The following is a 19613-nucleotide window of genomic DNA, read 5'->3' on the forward strand; positions in this document are numbered from 1 at the left end:
CTTCAGGTTGGTCGTTCATCGGTAGAATTGTACACTATACTGTATTTCATAAACTAGTCCGGATTTTTAAAAGCTAGATCGTCTGACTGGAGTAGTTTTATGTTTCGAAAAGAAATTCCTATAAGTAATACATGGATAGAAACTAGCCATGTAAACTTCCGTAAAAGATATGCTAATCTTAGAGCTATGCGAAAATAACAAAATATAATTATTTGAAACTTAAAAGTACTTTTCTTTTGACTAAGTTCTTAGAAGTTGGGCTCATATGGTATTTTGTATTCTAGAGTACATTACAAGGCCAAATTGGTCTTCTTATGGCAATGTAAACAAAAGCTAACGAACAGGAGGTGGCATATTTCAACTTAAAGGAATTCTCTGGAACAAACTGAAGAACATCTGGCTACAAATAATAGAAATTAAATGTCATGTACTTCTTATATCCTAGACGAACTAAAAACACAAAAACTAAGGAATAGAAGTGCACAAGCAGAGTTTTATGTTGGAACTAGGTGTAAATTATATCATAGTTGGCATAGGCACGAAAAAAAATCCAAGAGGTTAGTTTCAACAGAATTTTCCGTAAAAACCAAACAACAACCTATATATGGAAACTTTGGGGCAATTTTTATATGATATTTTTTCTTTGAATGAAATCTCTGGGAAAGATTTGAAAATACTCAAGTTTAGTGAGCGGTGGCGACCACCTATCATCTCTTCTTCTTCCTATTTCTCTTATCTCGTACTAAATTCAAAACACTTATTATGAATTTAAGGGAGTAGTATTTAAATCGACGACCGTGTGTTCTTAGATCATCAATTTGAATACTAAATTTGAAAAGTTCTGAGACCATTTTGAGCATTTAGGACAAATTACACCTATGAAAGACGGGAGGATCTGAGTACTAAATGATATACGGAATACCCTTGTATATAGAAGACAGAGAACACCGAGATTCCATGGGCAGCTCGCCGTGACAGCACAAGAGACGCGACAAAATCACAATCATTACTCGTTAGCTAGCCGCCGGTGCCGGGGCCCGGGGACGCATCATCGTGAATCACACATATGCGCTCGCCCACCGTGTGCTCTCTTCTTTCCGATCTTGAGTTTATTTTGAGTTTTTGAACAGCACACTTGCACAGTACTATATATACTCCCTTCCGTCACCCGATCGGGTCGAGATCCGGTCAAAAGCCCGCACCAGGAATGCACATGCATGTGCATCTCCTGCTCGAACGACGCGGATCGAGCGGAATGTAGCTACGCTTGTTTGACTTGGCTCTCCCTGGATGATCGAAAACCGGAGAAAAGAAATCCCCGTCCATGCGCGCCGGCGGTGTACCGCACGGGCACGGAGGCACCCTCCTTGTCCACCCTCGTACGTGGGGTTAATGGTGACAGGCAACTACGGCTCGTACTGATCAACTGCTTAATTTGGGTCCTGAGGGAGGCAGCCGTACTGGGAGCGGCGAGATCTTAATAATTCTAGCATGGACATGGATGCGTCGTCGTGTTATTATCAGGTGACAGCCTGACAGATCTCGATGTGCGTGTATTTGAGATATGGGGTACTGTTTGTACGTGCCGGTGCATGCCAAGCGCAAACCTTTAATTTGTACGGCATGCAGCGGATATGTACGATCGGGCGGCTCCGTCCCGCACGGAGACGGACAGGATGCGATCCATTTATTAGCTACCGGGGTCAGACTTCAGAGCATTAATTGTCGCCATGTTTTGGACCATTCTTTTTTCGAGCATCCGTGGTATATATATATGGGAATTTCCTGTATACCGAGCGGCATATTAGAATTCGGTTGACCAAACTTTTGACCACAAATTACTTCACGAATATGTGACAAATGTGACAAAAATCATGACCATAGCAAATATCCTTGAATACGGATATAATGTATATAAATTTATGTCATATAATTACATATTAATAAAATAATTTATGATCAAAACATTGGTCGGAAGAAAGCCTAATACTGTCTTCATCGTCGGACGGAGGCAGTAACAGACATCCACTGATCCACCTGCGTGCACGATGACTACATCTCTGATTATTATACTTTCGTACCTCTCTGGCCAGCTCTTTTGCTTTTGCCTCCTTCCACAAAAAGCAATATACTGTCGCTAGCTGTACAGAAGATATCCAATTCTGACCATCGTCCCAGTCATCCAGATTCACATGCATGCATGCTTTCTGTAAGTAGTACTGTAGCTACTAGTAGTGTGTTTTGTGGTGGATGGACCGCTTCGTTTCTAGATGGTAACTCAGGAACGTGAGATTGATCTCCTGATCTCATGCTGGCGCAATGGAATCACCGTGCATTAACGCATCGAACAGGCAGGCAGGCAGGCACGAAGGATGCATGCGTGGTGGTCCACGATCCAAATCCAGAACCACGGCTCTCTCTCCAGTTTACTTATCTCAACTGCTGCTGCACTGCTGCTTTTTAAAAAAAAGCGAATGCTGCTGCTGCCGCTCCTACGAAAACTGATGTTGATTTTATCCCTTTTATGTTGTGTTTGGTTTCAGAACGCCGAGAAATGAAATGGAATGGAATGGAATTGAGTGATTCCATCACAGCGTTTGGTTGTCGTGAATTTTGTTTGGTTCCTGGAACTAGAGAGAACGGAACGGTTCTTCATGCTCAGCTCGCCGCGCTGATCCTTCCCTCGCGCGACTGCTCCCCTGTTCCCTCGCCGTCCGTTGCTGCTTCGGCCTGCGCGACGCGTCGTCGCCGTCCCCTGCTGATTCGGTAGCCGCCCGTCGCCGTCTGCTGCTGCTCCGGCCGCCACGCGGTCGCCGTCTGCTGCGTCATCGCGGTCCGCTGCTGGTTTGGCCGCCGCCCGTCATGATCCGCTGCAGATTCCCGAGAGAAACGGCGTTCGCACGCCACCATTCCCGCCGCTGAGCGGGTCGGATGTTTGACGATATTTGTAGTACCAAAATTCGTTACAAAATTAAATCAACACAAGAAAAGAGGTGCAGCACGTATACATGCAATGGGTCGGATGTACACCATGCACATGCACGATACATGCATCAGCTTGCGGTTAGTAAGTTCCTTGCATAGGTGGCTTGATTAGCATGAAGCATCTCTGCAGGTTCATACTTTGGCCATGCATGTCACGGTGGCTAAAAAGATAAATGTCCAATGTCTATACGTGAGAGACAAATCAGATCCTAACTAATTTGTTTTCACGTGAAGCAATCGATCCATGCAGGATATGCTGCGTGCGGCAAGCTACATACGGTGTCTACAGGTAGAGTTCGTTTGGTTTGGACTTCAAACGCACAAGCGCGTTTTTCCGGAAGAGATAAGCAACAGCGTGCGCGTTTTGCGGTTTGGCCGAAGAGATAAGCACATCGGGTGGCTATAAGAGCATCAACAATGCAACAATGCAGAGTGCTTGTACACGGTTGCTTAAGGAGAGAGATTTGTCATATCATTCGACACCTGTCTCAAACAAACTTAGTTCAATGCTGAGAAGCTTAGACAGGTGCTTAATTTGCGTTTGCATTTCTTTAGACAGGTGCTTAATTTGCGTTTGCATTTCTCTAGCACTCGCTCATCTCTAATCTCCAATGCACAAGTGCTTCACTAAAATACTCCGGCTAGATGCGTCTCCGCCCTCATCTCGTCCCAGGTTTCGTTCTCGCCGGCTTGCTGCGCCTCCGCCCCCAGCTCGTCCAAGGTATGGAGCTCGCCGGATTGCTGCGCGCCTGCGTCTCCGCCCCCAGCTCGTCCAAGGTATGGAGCTCGCCGGCGGCTAGCTGCTCGTGGAGCTCGCCGCTCGCCTATGCCTCCGCCTCCAGCTCTTTCGAGGCGTGCAGCTCGCCGGCTTGCTGCGCGCCTGCGCCTCCGCCCCCAGGTCGTCCGAGGTATGGATCTGGCCGGATTGCTCCGCGCCTGCGTCTCCGCCCCCAGCTCATCCGAGGTATGGAGCTCGCCGGCGGCTAGCTGCTCGTGGAGCTCGCCGGTCGTCTACGCTCCATCAACAGAGTCACAAGACTGCCTCTTTCCTCTGCTCCCATATCCCTTTCTTCAATTGAAGCTGCGCACAGCCAAGTCGCATCGCTCTGCCGCTCGTGCCGCGCCTGCTACTGCTGCGGCTCGCGCCTGCGCCTCCGCCTCTAGCTTGTCCGAGGCGTCTAGCTGCGCCTCTGGCTCCCAGCCGTTTCCTCTGCCCGCCGGGTATGCGCATTTCTGACGGTACGAATTCTACATGATTTGGTACTGCAATCTTCCAATTAGATAGTGCAGGGGACTCAGGAATTATGATGTTGCCCCCGTGCCTCTAGTGCTGGATGTGAATGCTTTAGGCTGGGGCTTGGTTGATGGATCTACAGGAACGCATAATCTCTTTGTCCAATTTTGATTAATTTTTACAATTGTTTGTTTGGCTAATGGTGATGTATTGTACATGCTAGTAATTATGTATCACCTCTTGGTTTATCAATACTTAGTGTTTGTACTGGGCTTCACAAGGATTATGTCTGTGTTTGGAGACGCATAGTCTGTCAATGCTAGTGCCAACAATTGAAGAGAAGTAAATCGATTCTATAACCTGTGTAAAGACCGAATGAGTCATACTTTGGAAGCCATTCCGACAAGTATTTTTTTCAGTCTTAGCAGCACTTCTTGTTCTGAACGTATGGGATACCCTTATTTGCAGGTGAACTGCAGATTACAAGCCCCATGTTCAGGAGTATTAAACAGAGCATATGGAAACGACCGTCCATGAAGCGACCTCTCCCTTACTAGTTTTCGATCTCTGTGCTTACTGTGCTAGTCCTTGGATCGACTCACTAGCACACACAGTTTCATGATGAAATATCCATAAACAAAGGTCAAAAGTACCTTATTACATCGCATCCAGAATTTAAATAGTACTTACAACCTCGCATGACCTCTTGGGCCAGCATAAAACAAATACTGTTTCATCATCATAAGACAATGTTTCAAAACTGCAGCGGAAAAGAGTAGAACAAAAAGGGCCTCAACTACTCCAAGGTGAGAGCATGTTGGAATGTAAGCATATGACCCACGACAAAACGACGAACCTCACTCATCGTCGAATCCACCTGCATTGTTAATTGCAGCCAGTACGTGGTCAATACATTTGAATGTATTGGCAAGTTCACCAGAGTTATAAAGGACCTACCAAGTACATGCATAATTTGGCTAGGTGGAGTTTGGCTGTTTGCATAAAATTATCATAGTTCAATCCTATCATTTTTAAACAAATAGTTTTGAATTCTATTGGACACGGGGTGGAAACACCCATGCTCCTATTAACCTAGGCACATTGAGTAGAAATATCAATGCTTCTACCCAGTTCAATCCATTCATTTTATTTAGAAATTGGAATGAGTGAGACCTTCCTTACAGCTCCAATATCTAGTTGCTCATAATTGTCCGTAACCGGAGACACGGCTAAGTACTTAGTTTGACACTCTCGAGAGGTGGTACACTTTACCCACAAGAAATCGACGTGTTAATCCCTTGCTGTCCTCAGGGTAGAGTAGCAACGGCATCGACTACAGGAATTTTCAGAACATAATCCCCCAGACCACCTGAGGACGCGCCCGCACCTACACTGCTACATACCGATGTCACCTCGGATCCGGGTTCATATTTCTTACATCCATCCTGGCAGAGCCCATAATACCATGTAGTTGTACTGAAAGCTACTAAACAGGAAACTAGTCCAGTCTCTGGTTACCCCGGGTGGCATTTCTCAGTTGCAACGCAGACGCTCCCATAGAAATGGCGAGACGACTCATAGAAATGGACCTATAGAAATGAACCTGATGTCGCATACATCTCCACTTCCTTAAAGCAGCCCACCCAGGACGGTTCATTGAATTACTTGTTTTGCCATACACTAGGACAGCCATATTGTAATTCAATAGTATCACATTGTAATAATACCACCCTCGTATATTATCATAGCATAGCATTTTATTACTACGATGGCAATTGGTGGTGAGGTCACGGCAAAGGTATCCCATACTACTAGGAGAATCATAGCATAGCATAGATACAATAATAATCCTAACAATGCAACTAATAAAAAATCTAGTGCATAATAAAATAATAGGATGATGGTCAAAGTGAACTTGCCTTGATAGTAGTTGGTATTCAAATACTCTTCGCAATCACACAGTTCGCTCTCCGAGAAAACTAATCAAACACAAACATTGCATACATAAACACACAGTACAATCAATAGTAAAAATGTATGCCATGATGCAATGTAAAACATGTGACATGAGCTTGGTTTATTTTATTTCGGTGATCTACTGATCCTAAGCATAAGTAATTAAAACAAATGCATTAGGGTTTTAAATAAAAAGGCAAAGGCTAGGGTTTAAACCCTAAATAAGGTTTTATTTGCATCTGCAAAGAAATTTAATTCAAAAATATTTATTTCTCTGTCCTAATGGACAGAGGATAATAAAATAAAATTTTGGGCACTGGTTTCATTCAAAAAAGACTTCTAAATAATTAGTTATGATTTAAATGGTATTATTTGAATGTGATTCAAAAATTCAAATTTGAAAATGGACAGTGCCAAAAGATTCTAAATTTCCTAAGGATTCCAAAAAAGGTGTGGATCATTAAATTTGGCCAAATCGATTAAAAGATATGACCATTTCAAGTTACAGGGGCTTTTCTGCAAAAGTGCCATTTAATTATTCCGGGGATTAAAAGTACATTTTTCATTTTTATTATACCTTGCCACATGTCATGTTCTAATAGGCGCGTACAGGTTCGATTAAATTAAAAACTAGGGTCTAATCTGGACCGTGGGATCACGATCGGACGGTCGGGGCGGGCTAGGGTTTCACCTGCGGCGGCGGCGGTCGCCGGAGACGGCGGCGCGGGCACGGGCGGGCAGTTCCTCCGGTGAAGCTGACGGTGCGGGGAGGGGCTGGGTCGATGTGGCACGGCACGGCGAGCTCGGTGACGGAGTCAGCGCTCCTCGGGGTCGTCGGGGTGCTCGCCTAGGACGACGAGGAGACGACGGCGAGCGGCGGACGGCTCCGGAGCTTCGGCTTGACGACGGCGAGACGCTGCGGCACGCAAAAAGGAGAAACGGCCGCGTCAAAAGATGCGCAAGGACGAAGGAAAGCGAACAGCTAGAAATGGGCGGAGTTTTGACCTTAGGGTTCAACGGCGGCGAGCAAAACGTGCGGCGGCGGGCGACGAACTCTGGCGAGGAATTGGGCAGCGTGGGCGCGAGGATTCGGGCGAGCAAGAGAGGGGAAAGAGAGAGGGGCGCGCTGGCTTTATAGGGACGCGGGCGGTGAGGCGCGGGAGGCACGGGAGGCGGAGTTCTCGGCGGAGACGGCACGCGGCGGCGAAGAAGGAAGGCGGCGGCGTTCACGGGCGCTTTCCAAACGAAGACAAAGCCTGACAGGTGGGCCCCACCTGTCAGTGACCGCGGGCGCGCGCGCGGACGACAGGGCCGGTCTGGCTCGATCAGGCACAGTCGAACTGGGCCGGTTTGGCCCATTTTGGCCGGGCCGGTCCGGTCCTCTCTTCTTCTTTTTCTTTTAGCCCTTTTTTTTTCTGTTTTTCTTATTTCTTTGATATCTTTTGATTTTGAACTCCAAATTGGTCCAAATAAATTCCAGAAAATTTGTAAAATCATGTTTTATCAAGATACAACTTTTGGGAGTAATTTCCCCTCAAAATAAAATATCTAAAAATACATTTGCCCTATAAATGCCTTTAGGGCTATATAACTATTTAAATAAGATAGTTTTTCAACTCCAAATAATTACAAAAATTATGGGATAGCTGATATATGCAATAAACCCCCTTTTTATAAATTAACCTTATTGGTTTGAAGATCCAAAGCTCAAATGGGTGTAACCCTAGGGTTTAAATTGAAATAAAAATCTTTTAAAGCCTTTTGAGATTCAAAAATGAATTCAAACGTGCAATTGTGGCATGATGCTTATGGATGCAATGCATATGAAAAGATTTGAAATTTTGGGATGTTATAGTCCAAGAATTGATTACATTGGCTCAAATCCAGGTCTGATGTATGCCATGCCATAAACAAACCATTTTTTCTACTTTCTCTCTTTTCTACTTGACAATAATTCATGAGTACTATATATGGTCCTTCTTGAAATTACTGAATGCATGTCTACTGTATGTAGTTGAATAAGAATCATGTCCAGAATTTAGGGGAATCTTGAATGTAACTAGTGTGCTGAACAAATACAGACATGAAAAAAAGATCTTGAGTATATTCTCCAAATAATAACAAATTTACTGAAAAGTTTGACATATATAGTTGCATTATTGGACCAGAAAGTAAATGTAAAGTAAAACTAAAAGAATGAACTATTGCATGGCCTATCTAATTGTTGTGTTGTCCATCTCCAAAACGATTCCAAATATGTTGAACCAAGTCACCTTTTAGACGAACATGCTTCCTTTTGTCACGAATAGAAGCATTTCTGGCCAGTACATTGGTGAAACCATCAATAGGACCAGGGTAGATTGCTACCGGTGGTATTGGCTTTCTCCCTTGGTCATAATTGTAGTCATGTTTGCCAGCATATGTATCCCTTTCATCCTCTACTATCATGTTATGCAATATAATGCACGCAAACATGATGTCGGCAAGGGTTGAGCGTTCCCAAAAACGAGCTGAATGTCGTAGAATGGCAAACCGAGCTTGTAGAATTCCAAACGCTCTTTCAACATCTTTTCTAGCCGATTCTTGACACTTTGAAAATATTTTATCCCTATGATTCTGAGGTAAAGGGATTGATTTCACAAATGCAGCCCATTCAGGATATATCCCGTCTACTAAATAGTACCCCATATCGTATTGTTGTCCATTAACCGTGAATTCAACTGGCGGAGCTCTTCCTTGCAACACGGTGGTGAACAATGGTGATTGGTTCAACACATTGATGTTGTTGTTTGATCCAGCAAAACCAAAAAATGAATGCCAAATCCAAGTATCTTGTGATGCAACCGCCTCAAGCATGACAGTAGATACTCCATGATCCCCACGAGTGAACTGCCCCTTCCACGCAACCGGGCAATTCTTCCAGTCCCAGTGCATGCAATCAAGACTTCCCAGCATGCCTGGAAAGCCATGAGCCTCTCCCATTTGAAGCAATCGCTGAATGTCCGCAGGTGTAGGTTTCCGAAGATACTCTTGACCAAATATTGCTCTCACACCTTCAACAAACTTCCTTAGGCAATCTATCGATGTAGTTTCTCCTATGCGGTAACATTCATCAAGGGAATCAGCTGAGCATGCATTCGCCAACATCCGCATGGCTACTGTACATTTCTGCAAAGGTGAGAACCCTCTTCTATTTAAGGCATCTCTTCTCTGCGTGAAAAATGGTGACCACTCACCGAGAGCTTGCACAATGCGGAGAAATAAATGCCTTCTCATTCGGTATCTTCGACGGAACATGACATCTATGTATACCGGTGTATCTGAGAAATAATCTCCAACAAGGCGTTCATGACCAGCCTCCCTATCTCTATCAATGAATCTCCTCTTACCACTGTTACGACGGCGACGATTGGTTCCAACAAGTGCAGCTTCAATTTGAGCCTCCACTCCGCCGGCAATGGCATTGTCAATCTTGTTTTCCATCTCCTGTGCAACAGGATCCTCGAACAAGTTTTCGATGGCGATCTCATCACTTGATCTATCAGAGGTGGACATAGGTTGGGATATTGGTAAGCAGTCGATCTGTGGGCTTTTTGCTTTGAAAATGAACTTTGTAGATGCGCATGGGTTGGTTGTTTGAGAGTACACGTGATTTTAGGATCGGTGGGCTTCAGCTGTTGAGCAACAACTTTATCTGATTGTTCCCAAAAACAACTTTATCTTCATGCGTTGAAACTCTCTCTCTCTCTCTCTCTCTCGTTCTCTCTCTATCTCTCTCTTTCTCTCACACACACAGTAGGCCCAATGACGTGACATTAATCCGATGGATAGCGCATCATTGACAAATCATTACGTCCAATGCTCATCTGTATTGTGCGTTTATTTGATAATACAAATAATATATGACACATAATTTGAATAGTTTATTTCAAGTCAGCAAGAAAAATACTACAAAATAATCAATGAAAAAAATGTAGATGGTACTTTATTTGCAGTAAGAAAAAATACTACAAAATAATCTATGAAACAAAATAAAAAATAATAGAAATAGATATTGACGGGTGCACTCATATGTCGTCGTGGTTATTCTCCGCCCCATTATTTTACTGCGGAAAAATCGCAGCGCTTTCTCGTGCTCCATTCGCTGGAAATCTGACATCTCATTGGTGTTGGCCATTACAAGATCCATGTATTTTTCCATAATTGCGTTCTCACCGGTGACAAGTGTTGTTCTCTCTCGTGCTTGGGCTGTCGCCAGCTTTTCACTTGATAGTTGAAGCTGTACCTCAGACGTTCTTTCTGATGTGGATGCTCGTAGAGTCTGTGTTTCATAATATAGTTGAATATCATCATGTGATATACTACTTGAAGAAGTGTCATGTGTGCCTTTACCTTTTCCATACTTTCTTGCTTTTGCGGCCTTTGATCCTTCCGGACGAGTTTCTCCTTCTTCGGGGTCCACATTGATGGGATCAACATTTAGAGAGGCAGTATTATCGACATACATCATATTCCACTTTGGTTGGTTATGAACCTCCCTCCATAAGTTCACTAGAGTAAATGTTTTTTTTATTTCTGCCTTGTACATATCATATGCTTTGTACATAAGCTGGTCGTCTGATTGGCCGCTCGCATAAGTATCTTTCAATCTGCACCAGATGCCATTGAAAGCCACAATTTGCCGGTTCTCTTACCCTAGTGATCTTTGCAATGGATGGGCTTCCTCCTGCGATCAACTGGACTGTTTTCGTTATACTCTTTCGTGACTTCTTTTCAGTAAAATTCTCCTTTTTTTTCCGTTCCCATCAATAGGATCGACGGAGTTATGTAACCATGCGCTGATCTGCATGTTTAATACATGATGTTAAGATTATTAATACTACTTCTTATGTTACTAAATATAACAAGTCCTAACTTTGTTATAAATCAAACTTTTCAAGTTTGACGACGTTCATTACAAAATTCTACTAAGATTTACAATATTGAAAACATATATAATGAGGAATTTATAAAACTAATTTGGAGTTGTACAAGTTGGTAGATTTTTCCATTAACGTGATCGGATGATGAAAATGTTTGACTTTACATAGATAACAATGATGCAAGGAGCAAGTTCTTACCAGTCGTAGATTGTCTGCTTCTGTCCATGGTAAGCGGCGTTGCCCTCTTTCCGCGTCGTCATTGTCTTGGTCATCTCCGCCGCCGCCGCCTCCGCCTCCTGCTCCTCTTCCTCGTCCGCTTGGAACTGTGTTTGAAGCATTGTCAAAGCTTTCACACCCAGCTCCATACTCAGCCGAACCAGAGCTCAACAGATCCACAAAGCCAAAATCTGAGTTCATTTTCTTGTTGGAGTTGTGCTATGCTAGGGATGCTCAAAGACAGAAGTGTATATATAGAGGTATAGGACTTTGAGTCAGAAGTCATCTGTATGGGCTCTCCGTGATCTAAGGCTGCCCGTGATCTATTGGAGTAATAGAAATGGTCTCTGGCCTTGCAATCAGTCAACGCTGAACATCCTAAACAGTCCACATGCCAACAGCCAGGGCCAACCATTAATTTAGAGTCAAAGGGATGGCACTGTGGACATGCATGTTACAGGCTTTCTTTTTATTTATCACTTTTCCTATGGACATGTATGTTGCAGGCTTTCTCTTTCTTTATCCCTTTCTCTGTTGTTTTCCATCCGAGACTTTCCCATCCCTTGCTCTATCGACAGAGACACACGTGACATAGCAGTGGGCAAGCTCCATCGACAGAGTCAGGCGGTGAGCATGACGCCGCGGTTCGCCTCCCCATAGTGGACGCGCGTGGCGGGAGCGCGCAGCGGCGGCGCTAGCGAGAGGGCGGCCGGGCGGTGCCACAGCGGCGGGCTAGGCTGCGAGCGCGAGCGGGCGGCAGGTAGCGAGGAGCGAGCAGCGGCGGCAATGAGTCGAACTCATCCTTGCGGCGCTCCTACAGGAGCCAGGCGGCGAGCTCGACGCGGTGGTCCGCCTCACCGCCGCTCTGCTGCTCGCGCCACGCCTGCTACTGCTGCAGGTCGCGCCGCCACCACCGCCAGGCTCCTACGCGCCTGCTGCTGCCGCTCGCGCCGCCGCCGCCGGTCTCCTCCGCGACTGCTGCTGCCGCTCTAGCCACCACGGCTCCCCTCCGCGCCTGCCGCTGTGCCGCCGCCGCCGTTCCCCTCCGCGCCTGCTGCTCTCACGCCGCCGCCACTGCCGCAGCTCCACTCAAGGCTGTTGCTGCTTGTGGAGTCGTGGTCTCGGTCCCCATGGATAAGGAGAGGAAAGAAGAAAGTAGGTCGTCGGGCCGCAGGGAGCGAGCAGCGAAGCCAGAGACAGAGCACCGTGTGGAGCGCTCGATGGCAGTTTTTTTCGGAGGCACCGGGTAAGAGTCGAAGCAAAAGTTAGCACCTCAAGCCTCCTGCAAGCACTCTGTCCAGCTGACGTGGCAAAATAAACCGAAATAAACCTGGTTTTTTTCTTAAGCACTGCCTTACACCTGCGTCGGTGATGCTCTAAAAGGCCACGGGAGCTATCGTTCACAGGGGGAAGCTGGAGGCAGACCGGCCTGATGCAAGGGCAGCGCGACCCACGCGCCCAAGACGACGGCGCACACCACAACGAGAACACGTCCAACAGGGAGCTATGATCGAGGAGTCCAGACGCAGGGCAGCCCTCACGCGCCCAAGGCGACGGCGCACAATCAAAGGCGAACAGGTCCATGAGGCGCCCAAGGCAAACAGGTCCGTAGACATCAAGGCTATGCGGCCGTCTTGACCGCGGCCGGCCACGACGACATGCGCTCGTCCAAGGAGGGCTCCGTACAGGGAGATACGTTTTTCTTTCATCATGGTACGTAAAGATTCTTCTACCTTTCTCTCTTTTTCAGGTGCCATGGAGATAACGCAGGCGGGAGGCATGCCGTTGTCTCTGGAGCTTAGCGGCATGATTTTGCGACCATCGTGACTGCTGTCACGGGCCGTGCGTCTTGTTTCTAGCGCCCGCTCGGTGCGGGATGTCGTGTTCATCATAACTAGCACACGTCCGTTCACGGCGGTGGTACAGTCGTGGACGATGTGTACATACTACACGCCTAGGTAGGGTGTTCTTCATCAACAAGTGCCATCATCAAGGCATGGTAGCCATGCCCATATGGTGTCCACTGAGACACCGCCATATATGGCGCCAGGTGCCATGGAGGTGCATGCAGGAGGCATGCCATTGTCTCCAGAGCTTAGCAATCACACTTTGGCGCCCGCCCGATGCGGGGCGCCGTCTTCATCAATAGCTCATCAACGTCCGCCTAAGCGCCATCGTGTGCGACGGTGCGGAGTGGGCGACGTCTACACAGTGCTCGCCCCGGGCGAAGCGCTACCATGCTGAACGGGGCGTCGTCTTCATCTACAAGCTAGCTGACATCAACCTGAACGACGCCGCCGGTGGCGGCACAGTGGTTTGGTGATGTCTACATTCCGACCGTCAAGCGTTGCCGCTCGTGGCGGCCTTCTACGTGGTGCCCGTCGAGACACCACAACACATGGCACGTCCTTCATGGCGGCTAGACACCACCGCTCATGGCGGCCTTCTACGTGATGTCTGCTGAGACACCACCATACATGGTGCCCATCTTGGCGCACTTTTCATAGGTTGTCTCCATGCTAAGACACCGCCGCTCGTGGCGGCCTTCTACGTGGTGTCGCCGAACACCGCCGCCGACGGCGCCCGCATTGGTGCATCCCTCACAGGTTAGCATCGTGTCATGTCCATCTTGGCGCACTATTCGCAGGTTGTCTCCATGCTAAGACACCGCCGCTCGTGGCGGCCTTCTACGCGGTGTCTGCCGAGACACCACCATACAAGGCGCCAGCCTTGGCGCATCCTTCACAGCTTATTATCATTGATACGCCACAGCTCGTGGTGGCCTTCTACGTGGTGTCCGCTGATACACCGTCATACAAGACGCCCGCCTTGGCACACTGTTCACCAACTTGGCATCGGTATGCCGCCACTCGTGGCGGCCTTCTACGGTGTCCGCGGAGACACCGCCATACACGGCGCCCGCCTTGGCGCACTCTTCACCAACTTGGCATCAGCACGCCGCCGCTCGTGGCGGCCTTCTACGTGGTCTCCGCAGAGACACCAACGTACAAGGCGCCCGCCTTGGCGCACTCTTCACCAACTCCTGGCGAGGTCTCTTGCACCTCCAACAGCACCTATATCATCATCTTCAACATCAAGTATGCTCCCTCATCCACATTGTCGATGGCATTCCGGCATCTAACCATCTTCCCCAACACCGGCGAGGCGAAGCCACTCCACCAACATGACCGTGTACCGATGAAGTACATCACCAACATCACATGCTCTTGCTGGGCACCGACGAGGCAAAGGTGAAGGGGCGCGTAGAGATAAACAAAAACTTTTCCTACGCGAACTCCCAAGATCTAGCCGAGGTAGAAGGCCACGAGGATTACCACTAGACGCGCAGTTGCGGATTATCGATGCGGCGCCTTGATGCAGTGCAGTCCCTCGATCCGATCCAGCCGATCCAATCCCGCAATCGTCGAAGTGCTGAACGTAAAGCATCTCTGCCGGTATCCACACGTGCGAGGAGGAGCTCCGGCGGCGGACTGCTAGGTCCGGTGCGATGGTTGAACTAAATCGGGCTAGGGTTCTCAACGCATGAGAGTGGAAAAACCGTTGCCCTTAGGCATCCCATGCCCCTGCTTATATACCAAGTGGAAGTGGGCTCCAGCACTTGTGGCCCATCCACTCTGCGAGTCCAACTCGCATTGTCAGCCCAATTCCAGTTCGGGTCCAATCCGACCAAATACTTGCTCCCGCTCTTAAGTGTGTGACCCCGCAGGCTCATGGCGACTTGGACACGATTGGAGTCCGACTCTCAATCGATCAATCGGTAGCGGCTCCTAGCAGAACGTGCCGACTCCCAAGTACCATCGAGTCATGACGACGTACCTTCCAATGTGACATACGTCTTAGTCCCTTTTGCCTCACGATATACCTTGTCAAACTATAGGCGATTAATCGTCATCCTTTTAATAGTTCAACTCTCTTCTCGATCTGTGATATACGATTCATCCGACTAACTCTTAGTCGATCGACCCGATTAACAGTTAACCAAGTCGCGCATGGCCATGCTTCCCGAATCATATCACTCGAGAGGGCCCAGAGAATATCTCTCCAGTCGGAGGGGCAAAATCCCATCTTGGTTATCCACATCACACAGCTTGATTCTTAGTCAACCCGAACTCTGCCTTTATAACTGCCCTGTTACGGAACAACGTTTGACAGAATCTAAGTTGGTGATCCACAACTCGGATTGTGCGATAACCTCAGGTCTAAGGATTACATTGATTGAGACATGCAAATGACGACCTACTCGTTGCATCTCAATATGGGTCAGTCCGACTCGCTAAACTCTTTAGCCGAGTCCGTGTAAACTGGAATGACATCACCATGCCCATGACAAGTGGAACCGAGTCATCAGCCAACTTTCACATTAGTCTAGGTTATGTGTCCAGCACAACCTCAATGACTAAGGACAATTTAGTATGAACAACATGAATACATAGTTCCACAATCAAATCACATATTCAATGATACATATCAGATGTTCAAACAAGGACAACTTAATAATATTTATGAATACATTGGGAATTACATCATACATGATTGCCTCTAGGGCATATTCCCAACAAAAGGCAAGGCATTCTGTCCGGTCCGACGAGGCGGACATTTTACAGGCTGGGTATCGACGAGGCGAAGGCCACTTCATCAACCTGTCTAGCTGACAAGGCGTGTGTCAGCTGGACATTTCATCATACAACGACAAGACAACGGAGCACATTGTTCGGCACCTACATGGTCGAACAGTCGTGGCTTAGCTTCGACGGAGTGGGGTCGTACCACCCCTCTCTTCCTCTTCATCACCACCATCTTCCACACCAAGCACAAGGAGAAGACAAGACTTGAAGACGACACCATTGCAGCAGCTTAATCGGAGGTGGTCTGCAGGCTTGACCTACGGACGTAATTAAGCGGGAGCTTTCTGAGGCCTCGTGAACCAGGAGACCACAATCGCCCATGTCATGTTGGCCGTGCTAGCAGGCCACACTGAGCGCATTATTTTTACAGGGAACTTGTAATTTCGTTTCTCAATATAAGATTAATAAAATACATGTTTCCCTACTTTATCTTTGTTTATTTGTGTACATTAGTACACTGGCACGCCCGCACCTTTTTATTTCCCCTGGCGCATTTGAGAAAATACACTCTCTGCCTTAGAGAGTTTCATTATTTTTCTCACCAAACAACGGACAGTCGGACGAGGACAGTCACAGAGTACATAGGCGAGCGGCGGTGAGGATTTCTGGCGCGGGATCGGTACGTGGTGAAACGCGGGATCGATCTGAATGCCGCTCAACCATCTGTGGAATATTTCTATATATCTGAATAGAAGAAACAATGTTGCTGCCGTTGTTTTTTGAAAAAAGCTACTCCCTCCGATTCATCACAAGTGTCGTTGATTTAGTAGAGTTGTACTAAATCAGCGACACTTAATTATGGAGTTCTCTACGAGGATACGAAGAGAGTAAACACCATACCGCACATAAAGTTCCACAAGAATACGAGCAAACGTGTGGTGACCCAAACCCGTAGGGGTTTGAATCTTTGTGTATTCTGTACTAGTCCCTGGATCAATAGCTAGTACACACAGTTCCAAGATGAATATCACAATTCACATCTTTATTACATCGTTTGCAACAAGTAAAATCCAGAGTATTAACTTATTACAAGCAGAAGATCCAAATAGCAAATAAAATAGAGTCCACCAATGCCACATGCTTATTGTGTGTAGACTCGTGACCCTGCGTATGATCCCTCATCAAGCGTCATTCTCTGCACATGATACGTGCAGGTCAGTACATTGAATGTACTTGTAAGTTACACCTGTGATGTTAGGAGAAATGCAAATATATGCTTAAGGGTAGTTTCTAGTTAGGCTTTTATGGTTCCTTTTGCAAAGACAGCATGTTTGGATTTTTGAATTACTCATAATACATTTTCCTTTGAAAACTCTACCTCTACAATTTTCTAAAATATAGTTTTGGAAATGTAAGTATGGTCATCTGTGGATACTGCTCCACTGACCTAGCTATGCACTCTGGGTCATGCCGCTGACACTCACATAGCATTCCTTTCTTCCTGAGACCCATTCTGTGGATGCGGCTCCATCGGGTCAAAACAGTTTTTGGGTTTTTGAAAACAAAACTAGAAGATCTTCTCTTATCCAGACTTAGTAGCTCAAAATTCGTCTGTAACCAGGGGCATGGCTAATCGATTAGTTTGACACTCTCGAGAGGTTTGCACACTTTCCCCACTTGACACAATCAGTCCAAGGTGTTGCCTGACGACAAGCGTGCGCAACAGGTAAAGATTATGACGAAGTCTTTCACTAGTGGCCCCTATACTTAGTCCTAGCACCGCCCGCCACCTATGGACACATTGACCCCTTTCCGGATGACGGTACCAAAGGAAGGGTTTCCCGCTAGCTACTCAACTAAGCCAGAGCCCATAATAGCGAGTGGTTGTACGATAAGCTTTTGGGTGTATGGAAAAGACTTGAACTTTCTGGCACTGGACGGCGGTCCCCATCGAATTCCTGAGTCCGCACCCGTTATGGGGTTATAGCTCTTGTAGACAACCACATATGGTCAGAAACATACCACTCCGTCCAATTAAAAACATTTTTTTTTGTTTTATTTCGAAAACATTTTTCAAAAACATACTCGCTCGTCCGAGCTCTTAATACTTTTGAAGATAGTTTTGTACCCTCCCGATACAATAATATAGCGACCATTTGCAAATAACATAGATTACAACCTAGGGTAATTGGTGGCATGACAATAGACCTATAAGCATTCTACTAGGACTATAACTAAACAAGTTGCAAATGCATTTTAAATATACTTCATAAGTAAATAATCCTACACATGCATCTCTACACATGGTAAATCAAAATAGCATAAACAGAAATATAGGTGTCTACATGTTCAAAAGTGTAACTTGCCTGATCCCGAGTAGTCGAAGTGGTCATATGTCGCCTGGCACTCCTCACAATCGCACTCCGGATAATCTAGCGCGAAGAACGAATATAATAAACAACAGTTCGAACAAAACTCCAACGACTCCAAATGAAGACCCAATGGCAACCAAAAGAACAATAATAAAATACTTCCTAAACAGTACATAATTACTGTTAGTTAAGTCCTAGGTAAGGATCTAGAAGCTGGAGTGATGATTTGGACAGAATGGAGTTTGAAACGGAAAGATTTGACAGGCTGTGTGCTGTAACATATAGAGTTTCTAATTGGGATTGCACTAATGACAACGTAGCATATAACATGTGGGAAGTGTACTAATGTATAGATGATAATCCAAACTTCACAGAACAGAAAGATTCGTCCACTTTGGTTCTACGAAACAAAAGCTACAGACTCGGGAAAACAGCTAATCAATAACAGCGTCCTGGGAATACTAGTTTTAATCGACAACGCACTAGCAAACTAGATTATGTGCAAGAAGCATCCTAAGCACGACAAAGATTCCCATCCATTTTCTCTAATCCCAACCAAATGAGTTCTAGTTGATTTGACATAATTCATTGCATTCACTATATCTTGATCCTTCCGCTGGAGTGCTAATGACAAGGTGTTGGTGGTTATCAAGATAGTCAGCATGAGATGCAAAAAGAAGACAAAATCAAATGACTGGAAGTACACTAAAAGACCAAGTGCTTGATCTCTATTTGTTCTGTCCCTGTCTTCCTCTTCCACAAACTCAAGCACTTTGATAACTACTTGGAACATATCAACCAGACTCTTTAATGTTCTATAGTGAGAACTCCATCGAGTATCTCCAGGTCTTTGAAGACATTGCTCTTGATTTAATCCAGTTCCAGTTTTAAGTAGACCACATCCTAAGGCCTTCTGCACTTGATCAAGATTTATATCCCTAATCATATTTCTTCGCTTCGAAGATCCACCCACCACATTTAATAAGGTTGAAATCATATTAAAGAAATTACTAATATGCTTTCTTACCACAGCCACAACAACTAGCTGAATCTGATGTGCAAAGCAATGAACATAATAAGCTGTACTACTTTCTCTCATAATCAATGATTGGAGGCCATTGAACTCACCTCGCATATTGCTAGCACCATCATATCCTTGTCCTCGTACTTGCTTGAAGCTCAGCTTATATTTTACAAATAGAGATTCGATTGAAGACTTGAGGCAGGAAGAAGTTGTCTCTTTGACATGAATAAAACCAACAAAACTCTCTTTAACAATTCCACAGCTATCGACATACCGCAAGACCACTGCCATTTGCTCTTTGCAAGAGACATCTCTTGA

General features: G+C 46.1%; 1 protein-coding gene and 1 long non-coding RNA gene across 4 annotated transcripts; one reads left to right on the plus strand and one right to left on the minus strand.

Moving 5' to 3' along the window:
* Positions 1-8392: 8392 nt before the first annotated feature.
* Positions 8393-9730, minus strand: LOC100834784. The gene has a single exon (XM_003565470.1). It carries the CDS (start codon positions 9728-9730, stop codon positions 8393-8395), a length of 1338 nt encoding a protein of 445 aa, XP_003565518.1.
* Positions 9731-12174: 2444 nt separating this feature from the next.
* LOC112270942 lies at positions 12175-16517 on the plus strand. 3 transcript variants are annotated; one of them, XR_002963626.1, is made up of 3 exons: positions 12175-12559; positions 12661-14564; positions 15897-16517. It is a non-coding gene; the product is annotated as an uncharacterized LOC112270942 (long non-coding RNA). The 3 variants fall into 3 exon arrangements; XR_002963625.1 differs by having other exon boundaries at positions 12697-14564; XR_002963627.1 differs by having other exon boundaries at positions 12720-14564.
* The last annotated feature ends 3096 nt before the right edge of the window (positions 16518-19613 follow it).

Source organism: Brachypodium distachyon, chromosome 2 (assembly GCF_000005505.3).
Source record: "Brachypodium distachyon strain Bd21 chromosome 2, Brachypodium_distachyon_v3.0, whole genome shotgun sequence".
In the NCBI taxonomy this organism is placed as follows: Eukaryota; Viridiplantae; Streptophyta; class Magnoliopsida; order Poales; family Poaceae; genus Brachypodium; species Brachypodium distachyon.